Source organism: Cuculus canorus, chromosome 20, assembly GCF_017976375.1.
Source record: "Cuculus canorus isolate bCucCan1 chromosome 20, bCucCan1.pri, whole genome shotgun sequence".
In the NCBI taxonomy this organism is placed as follows: Eukaryota; Metazoa; Chordata; class Aves; order Cuculiformes; family Cuculidae; genus Cuculus; species Cuculus canorus.
The window spans coordinates 810,752-820,127 of NC_071420.1; the positions used below are offsets into that span (position 1 = coordinate 810,752).

Here is a 9,376-nt window from a genome sequence, read left to right on the forward strand (position 1 = left end):
ACCCTGCTGCCAGCTTCTGGCTGCAGTTTTGAAATTGTTTTGAATACATGTGCAAAATGTGGAGTGTGCTCTTTGTTCTTGCTAATGCCAATGAGAATTGGTTTATTACAGGAATGAGACTTAACTGCGAGATGTCACTTACAGTAATAGGATTTTGTTCTAACCTTTTCCTTTGCTGTCAGACATCCTGATTTTTGCTGCTAGCTATACTTTTAGCCTCTCACACAAAAATACCCTTCCTGCTGTTCATTCCAGTGCTGCACATGTACCATAAATGGTGAGAGTGTTACTCAACACACATCAAACATACTCAGTTTGTTGCAGAAATAATGTGACAGCTGCCCTAGGATATTGCTGCAGGAATGATTAACTCACAGTAGCGCCAGCAAAAAGCAATAATTGATTGGAAGCATGTCTGCATTAAACAGAAGTCTCAGCCTTTATTTCTCCAAGTTACTGGCTGTGTCCAGAGCTGTTGGAGTAGCGGCTGATAACCCGAGGCTTTCATCTGCTGTCATCCTGTCAGCATGGAATTTACACTAAAGCAAGTGTCATTTTTAGGTTTGTTTGATGTGATTCTTTTAGTAAAACATAACAGCTACCTGGTCCTGCAGAGAACAGTTAGAGCTTCTCAGAGAGTGTAAATGCACTGGGGTATAAAGCCTGTCTCGTTTCATCCTCGTCTTGCACTCCATCAGCCTCCTCCGGCACTGACCTGAAGCAACAGCAGTTCTCTTAAGGATCCCCAGATTCTCCTGTCTTTGTGTGTTCTCTGTTAATGATCGGTGTAGAAAATTATTGATGTAGCTGTCCTTGTTGGCTTAGTGTTGATTTTTTAATTCACTCCCAATTTGTCAGGGTTTAAATCATATCGGTGCCTGCACTTTGACACTTCACTCTACAAGTGAATATCTGCACCACTTCTCTTTCGTCTGGGTGCAGAGCGAGCCAGCTGAGCCTCTTGTTCCACCTGGGAATGAGACAAAGCCCTTCAAACATTTGTTTGTGCATTAGGTACTTTTACTGATCTTTACTTGTGACCCAAGGGTCAGTGTTGAGGGGGATTTTACACACTTGAATACAGAGGAATCTACTCTGGTACCAAGAATTGGCCTCTGCCATTGCAGCAGAGCTTGGAGGTTCAGAAATAAAGCTTCCTCACTGTGACATTCCCCTGTTTAACAGCAGTCATTTGGTTTTGGCTGGAAGAAGCCCACAGATTTGACAATTTATCAGCTCTTCCTCCTAGAGAACATAAAAGCCCAGAAGAGACTTGCGTCAGATTCTTCTGTTTGCTCAGTCTTCTCAGAACTGGAGTAAGCATGGGCTTTGTGGCCTGAAGACTTCTGTTTTGTGTTTTCGGCAGGTGCAGATACTGGTACAAATGCTTTGTGGATGGAGGGGAAGCCTTCATAGAATCATAGAATCACCAGGTTGGAAAGGACCCACTGGATCATCGAGTCCAACCATTCCTAATACTCCCTTAAACCATGTCCCTAAGCACTTCATCCACCCGTTCCTTAAACACCTCCAGGGAAGGTGACTCGACCCCCTCCCTGGGCAGCTGTTCCAGTGCCCGATGACTCCGTGAAGAATTTTTTTCTGATATCCAGCCTGAACTTCCCCTGGCGGATCTTCAGGCCATTCCCCCTTGTCCTGTCCTCTGTCACTTGGGAGAAGAGCCCAGCTCCCGCCTCTCCACAACCTCCTTTCAGGTAGTTGTAGAGAGTAATAAGGTCTCCCCTCAGCCTCCTCTTCTCCAGGCTAAACAACCCCAGCTCTCTCAGTCGCTCCTCATAAGACCTGTTCTCCAGCCCCCTCACCAGTTAAGTTGCTCTTCTCTGGACACGCTCCAGAGCCTCAACATCCTTCTTGTGGTGAGGGGCCCAGAACTGAACACAGTACTCAAGGTGCGGTCTCACCTGTGCTGAGTACAGAGGGAGAATAACCTCCCTGGACCTGCTGGTCACGCCGTTGCTGATACAAGCCAAGATGCCATTGGCCGCCTTTGCCACCTGGGCACACTGCTGGCTCATGTTCCGTCGGCCCATGTGAACGTTTGTGTGCTACTTCGCATAGTAAATGAAATTTCTGTTTTAAGAGCTGCCTGGGTGAACTGGGTAAGCAGTTCACACCTCTGGCTGTTTCTGCACAGCTATAGTAGAAGTCGCATGTATGGAAATAGATCAGCCAGTTCCCACAGGCCAGAATATTTTGCCTTGTATTATTGGAGACGGATGAGGCTAACATCAAATTCAGTCTGAAATTTCAGGGCAGGAGATCATTTGAATGAGTCATGTTAGGATCTGCCAAGCTCTGTGTAGGGGACCATAGATCTGTGGGAGCAGTCATTGCACTTCAGCATGTGGAGGTGTTTTACCTGATCAGCGTCTGGGCTCTCGCTGAACACACGGTTGTACATCTCATCCTGAAAACATTATTTTTCATACTACAGTGCTGCAAGGAAATAGCTGTCTCTGATTTGTCAGTTATGAGATATCATTGCCAGTAATATTGTGTTACGTTGGCCTAGAACAGTGCACCGGGCCTGGATGGGGTCATTTCTTCAGGCCTCCAGGTCGTTTCTTCACGGCTGCTGGTGTGGTTCTGTGTTTCAGGCCTGTGACCAAACTTTGGTGCAGGGCAGGGCCGGCTTTGATCCGCACTCAGCCCTGGTGTAGAGTCAGGGCACCCTTGGCTGGAGGGGACCCAGCCGGGCCAGTGACTGCAGCTCAGCGGGTTCTCCGTGCAGCTGGCACAGTGTTGGTGATGACATGGGGACGAGGGTGCAGGGAGGTTTGCCACCTCCGCCTGGCACTGCCCAGCACTGCTCTGCCACAGGAATGCTGAGCAACTGGCTTGGCATCACCTGGTTTGTTGCACTTTTCTTTATCCACTGAGCCCTCACTTACCAGACAATTGTTTTAATCTCTGCACCCAAATTTTCTTGCTTTTGCTCTCTCCCCCTTCTCCTCCCCCCCCCCCCATCACTGTCCGCCTGCGCCTTCTCAAAGCGTGAAGCACAGGATGGCCCCAGCAGCAAGGTTAACCTTGGTCCTTGTGTTTCCCCCAGGGATCGACAAGGAGAACGTGGAGCTTTCGCCCACTGCCGGACACTCCAACAGCGGGAGGATGCGCCACGGCTCTGCAAGCCAAGTGCAAAAGCAGCGAAGTGCTGGCAGTTTCAAACGCCACAGCATCAAAAAGATTGTGTGATTCTTTCTGATTTTTTTTTTTCTTTTGGAAACTGACTGCCACGGGTGGGCCTCGTGCCGGGGCCCTCGCCGGGGGTGATGCTGCACTTAATTTTTGAAGTTCCCATCCCATCAGCCGTGTTGCCAGATGATCAACTCTTGAAACATTGCCTGAATTTTAATGCCTTCATTTCTTTTTTTTTCAGTTTTTGATTTAAGCTAGTGTTTCAGAACCGTGCACATAGATCCTGATGGACTTTGTAGCCGGAGGAGGTGTAGAGTTCTTTAACACTGCAGAACTGTATCTTGTCCAGATACAAAAGCCATTTCCGTAGACAGCTCTACCTTCTGTTACCGGCCTTGGTTGTTTCTTCTCTAAAGGAAAGTGTTCATCCTTAAGCCTGTTTGCACACTGTTCAAGGTAGTGGCTTTATGAGCCGGGGAAAGTTACTATAATCCTGGTTTTAATTCAGACCTGTAAGACTTTTAGCTGTGGACTTTTTTTTACCATACTTAAAAGAAACTTATGATAGCCGCAGTGCAATGAGCTTACCCAGAAGTGGTGGATTAGATCAAATTTCTAGTAATTAGCAATAAATTTGAGAGAACAAGGAGGCTTCATGAGTCTCTTGCATTCCCCAGACCATAGCTTCACATACTTGGACTGTACATGGACCAGACTGGACAAACTGGCTTTTTTTCCAAAGCAATTTTTTTTTTTTTTTTGCTGTACTTTAACTGCACTAAAAAATGTTGTAGAGTGGGAAGAAAATCCTCGAGAACTGACTATTATGCTGTCATCGTAGCAGTGTTGAGAATTTATTGCTTCTTTCTTCCATTTAGCATATACTTTAGTTGTGCCCTTCCCAACAACGTGCACCTTCAAGGAATTCCTGGCAGAATAACCATCAATGTATGGAGGGGAAAATGTAATTTGTTACCTTCCAGCTGCTTTTGTGCTGCCCCAGCAGTGGTATAAAAACAGGAATGTTTGCTTCAGGTACATGAATCTAAAAATAACTGACACTGTTAAATCCAGGTTACGTCTGAACATCTGCCGTGCAATCCCTGATATCAGTACAGACGTTTGCAGTCAATCCCATCTGGCAGAACTTTGAAGGGGTTTTAGTTCCTAAGGATTTGTCCCTGGGGGGTTACAGGAAACTGAAGCTGCTGTCACTGTGAAAGACTGCGATAACATGCTGCTATGTTGGTGACGCGCAGAGGTGCAGCACAGGGTGCTGCGCATGCTGCCTCCACGGACTGTCAGCGTGCGGAGCGCTTGGTCTCAGAGGGCAGCAGAAGCTCTGACAAAAGGGGCTGTTGGCCAGGTGCGCGTGGCGGGCAGCGTGGATCTCCTGCTGGAGACCAGATAGACTTCCCAGGTTCAGATCCCTGTTGTCTGTTAGAGATTAACAGTCTGTAAGTGGCTTTAAAGGAAAAAAATATATCCACTATATAAAATAAAATCCTCTAGTGCAATTTTGTGAGTGGCTTTCAGTAAATCAAACTCCACAGCTAAATTATTAGAGAATGGTACAATTAAGTGTTTGGATTTTACTGCTATAGCACATAAATTACATGTATCCACACAGTAACAGTGTAACATTTATGTAAATAAAAGTACCTTTATTGTATTGATTCATAAAATAACAATTTAATTCCTTTAATTTGTTTACAGTCCTGGAAAAACTATGAACACAAACTTAATATGCAAATAGCTTGCCAAACCAAGAGGAAAACTTAGAGTAGATGCGTTGGGAAATACAAAGACTCGTACAATTAACCAAATTCTTTTATTCTTGGTGGTGTAGGAGCTGCAGTAGCAATGTGGTTACTGAACTGATACAGAATTGTGAAAGGGATCATGAGGCCAGAGCTGAATATAGGCCTAGTGCAGTGACTCGAGCTGTGTCCTAAGCTGCTGTGCATGCCGAACTGTGGGAGGCACTGATGTAAAAACCTTCCTCATCTCATACATCAGATTGCAGACAGCCGCCTTCAGCGTCTGTGCCAGTCTGCATGTGGCTCTACGGAATCAAGCTCATTCCAGCCTGTTTCATTTGACTGAAGACAAGGAATTGTAGAAGCCTGAAGATTTGTAGGTAGGAGGAAGGAAGAATCTCTTGTAATTTTCTGTTAGAAAAATAAAACTTCCAGTTTTTTCTCCTATGAGCAGATTGTCTTTAAACAGAAATAGTCATTCCAGGTCAACTACCAAATCAGTTTTATTTGGGCTGGGTGCATTTGAGAGCAACTCTTTCGATATTTTGTGTTGCCTATATATAAAAAAAGTGTCCCTAAATTAGAATTTATGCATTCTTTGAAATACAGTGTGAAATCAGAATGGCCAGTGATTAAAATTACCTGTTGTGTGAGAACTAGAACTACTCCAGGCTCTCAGTTGCAGCTGAAAAAAAGATGATATCTTCATAAAGGAAGTCCACAAAATTCAGGTTATTCTGTTTCCTGTCAGATGGGGAGTCATGCAATGTTCTCGCTGCGTGGTTCAGTGAGAGGACCTGAACTTTCCTAGGGCAGGGGTGTCAGATGCTTTAGGTCATGGGGGCTGGCTTTTGGTGTAATTACTAGTGCTGGCCACTGTTTAATTCTGGATCACGGGCACCCTGATAAGCAGGAAAGTGATTTCCCAGTATCAGTAGTTGGGAAGCTCATGCTTGGATAAAGGGAGAAATTTGGCCTTCCCGTAATGATGACGCAGCTATTGGTAATGAGTTGTCAGTGCCTTACTGTCGCCTTCATCCCTTAGCCTGCTCCCTCAAACAGCCATTGCTGCTGGTTTGCCTTTTTGTTTTCTTTCTTCCATCCTCCTTTATTTGTTTTCTTCTCCCATTTTGAATATTCACCCACTCTTGGTTCCCAGTCCAGCTGCTACCATTCTCCCCTCCTCCTGCTACTGTGTTTATGCTTGCGACCAACAGTTTGTTGCTGGTGATGACGTGACCTTGAAATCTGATGTAATGAGTGGGAGACAGGTCTAAGGGTTCTGACCGTTCAGTTGCTGTTCCAGTCAGCCTGCAGACTACTAGGCAGTCCCTGCTGCGTGGCTGCTGCAGCTGTGGAGTCTGGGTATTTTGGAATGAAAGCCTAGATTCAGAAAAACCTGATTTGTACACATGGACCACACAACTCCATCCTGGGGACTGTATGTTTGACACCCCTGTTTTAGAACACATCATCCATTGTGCACTAACTACAGTTAAGTACTGTAAAGATGATCAACATTGCGTTTGTGTTTGTATTTTCCCAGACTTAAAGATAATTCAGTAGTATTTGAGTAGTGCATAACCTACCTGTTAATTATGCCAATGTTTCTGCTTTAATGTGCATGAGGTTTCCAAGAACAGGAAACATTTCAAATACGTATTGTGGACTGAGCACCTGGGAGCGTTCCAGTGCTCTATTCCGAACTGGGTTGTAGGTTTTAGGACGTTTTCTGTTTCATTCTAGGGTTAATTTTTTTCAAATGTAATGAAGCACGTCTTATTGTTATGCAACAAACTTACCACAGAAAGTCACTTTTAGTGTTGGTCCCACCATTTTTTTTAATGCAGTATATTCACCTGTAAATACTTTTTGTGTAAAATTTGACAGAAAAGTATATTTACTACACTGTAAATACATGTGATGATATATTGTATTATTTTGCTTTTTTTGTAAAGCAGTTAGTTGCTGTATATGTATAACATACAAATTTGACTATTCTAGTGTTAGTAACTGTTAACTACTACTACTTCTTCCTGCTGTTGCGTTACGTCATTTAAAGAAAAATGCCGTGTACTATAAACTTACACTGTGTATGATATCTTACTATTTCCATTTGAGCCTCAACTTTGCAAATGTTCCTTGATCCACAATCCTGTTCATATTGTAAGCGAGTGTGCGACAGCTGGCAAGAGCCCTGCCGATTCAAATGCAGTTGGTAACTGTAGGTAAAAACGGTAGAAACCTGGTTTCAGATAACTGTCGTTCACCCCATTTACCCCTCATGTATGTACTTCCCCTTTTTTTGAAGTAAAATGTAAATTCAACCTGCTGCAAGTTGTTTGAAAGCCTTTTTCTGTTTGTTGTGACAGTGAGATTTGGATGAGTCCCTTGGGTCCAAAATCCCCCACCAGTGGCCTCGGTGCAGCAGGCGCTGGATCCAGCCCTCGTCCCAGACCCGCGAACCCTGTCTCTGGGGAAAATCAGAAACAAGGTGAAATCCAGTGTGTGTGTGCGTGATCTTGCACAGTTCTAAATAATGGCAAAACTGATTGTCTGTGGATAACTGAGGACAGGATTTGGACGTAATAAAGCCCATTGTCATGAATTTCATGTCGCTCTAGCAAGATTATAATAACTGAATAGTAAATCAGAATATTTCTTTTTAAAATGTAAATTCAATATTTTAATAAAACAGCTGCTTGGTCTTAAGAACATTTCAGTATAATTTGTCTATTTCAGATTTTCTAGCTTAGAAGCTTGACGTTTCAACTGTCAGGAAACTTTTATGAAAAATGTTTAATCAAATTATTTTTCTTTTAGGGGAATATTGCTTTCCTATGAAAATGTATAAGTACTTATATTCTGGCTTTGTGAATCGTAAAAGGATGTAAAAACACATTAAAGCGTGACTGCGTTGACTTCTCAGACATCTCATTGTTCCTGCATACTAAGCACACCATTAGGCCTGCTTGGTTGAAAACGGACAGACAGGCAGGCGTACAGAGCAGGTGACTCAGGGCAGCGCTGGTGCCAGCAGGGATTGCATGAATGGAAGAGCCGCAGTTCCTGCATTTTTAAATTTCAGGAGCATATTTTCTTTACTTTAGAAGAAATATTCATTAGTCCTAAATCAGAAATAGCAGCCCTGACTGGAGTGGGGAGCCACACAGGAGATGTTTCCTGAGCACCTACTCAGCGCTGCTAAAATTGCTTCTGAAGGTCATGTTGGACAGTTGAGCTTCCCTGCTGCTTGAGATCACAAAAAATACACTGTAGCCACAGTGCAGGAATGAAAGGAGAAGGAGCTTAATTTTAGTTATGTTTATGCAGTTAGATAAACTGTATTTAGGGGGAATATTGCATCCTTGGAGCAAGCAGTTCTGTCTTAGGAAAGAACTTGAAAATTCCTGCCCAGCTGATGCTGCTGAAATATTTTACAAAGGAAAAAATAAACAGAGTAAAAAAATCAGAACTTTCTTGATGCAGGGTTATAAATTATGCTCTAGAATTAAGTAAGGCAAAACTGTACAAGAAGGAAGAGAAAGGAAGTCGTTATTCACAGGCAATAAGACTGACGCCTAATGTGAGTGGCTAATTCCTAAATATTAAACTGTCTCTCTGACAGGCTTAAGTATTTCCAAGTATCTCTGACCTGGAATAACAAGTCTTCACAATATTTGTATTTTGAATATCCCAGAAGTCTTATACTAAACTTGTAATTCCCTTGATAGGAGACTTTAAGCTCACCAAAAAAGTGCAACAGAACGTGCACAAACATAAAAATTAAAAGCCCTTTCCCCAGGCTGGCGGGATGCTGCCACTGGGGGAAACCAGGACCTGAATCCTGCAATGAATTTCCTACCTCTGAATGTCAGCACTGCTAGGATCAGTCTCGTCCCAGGCTGCTTCTCAACAGTGAGCTGCTGCCTTGAAAAAATGTATCCCGTGCCAAGGGACGTAGCTGCGTTCTCTGTCATGGCAGGGGAAGCGTGTTCTGCTCTTTGCTGCAGCTGGCTGGCCCCAGAATGGCTTGGAGCTATCTGTGAAGATGATCAAACCCTGCCATGGGTTAATTGATGCTGCTGCAGCTACACAAACATCCACCTGCATGAGATGGAGGGAAATCTGGTCCCTTACATCCTACCATGGGACTGAATTCTGCTGCAAGTTGGTTACTTGTGCATCTATCAATTGCTTTTTATTTTTCTACTCTCCCCTCCAGCCCATCTGTATTGGAAAGGTGAGCAGAGAACATAGGAACTTACATAAATACTGCCTGATCAGCGACTTGGTGTTGCAGGACTTAAAACAAAAGCTAGCTTCTGCCAACTATGAGAAGTGCTACTCTACTGACTATTCTATTTCAACACAATGATGGTCCTTCTTCCCCCCCCCCCAAGTTCACAATTTATAGGTGTGAATCCTTTGTGTCCTGCAACATTGGTTTCTTTAGT

The 9,376-nt window shown here is 43.8% G+C and overlaps 1 protein-coding gene across 5 annotated transcripts in view; it reads left to right on the forward strand.

The window, feature by feature from the left end:
• Positions 1 to 7,831, forward strand: part of NF1 (neurofibromin 1) — a 94,573-nt gene extending 86,742 nt beyond the window's left edge. For 2 of the 5 annotated variants that reach the window (XM_054085430.1, XM_054085433.1), the window contains one exon: positions 3,074 to 7,831. In XM_054085430.1, coding sequence (XP_053941405.1) covers positions 3,074 to 3,216 — 143 coding nt within the window. In that variant the 3' untranslated portion in view covers positions 3,217 to 7,831. Of the gene's footprint in view, positions 1 to 1,366; positions 1,716 to 3,073 lie in introns of all 5 variants that reach the window. The other 3 variants (XM_054085432.1, XM_054085434.1, XR_008453185.1) reach the window with 2 other exon arrangements.
• Positions 7,832 to 9,376: the final 1,545 nt, after the last annotated feature.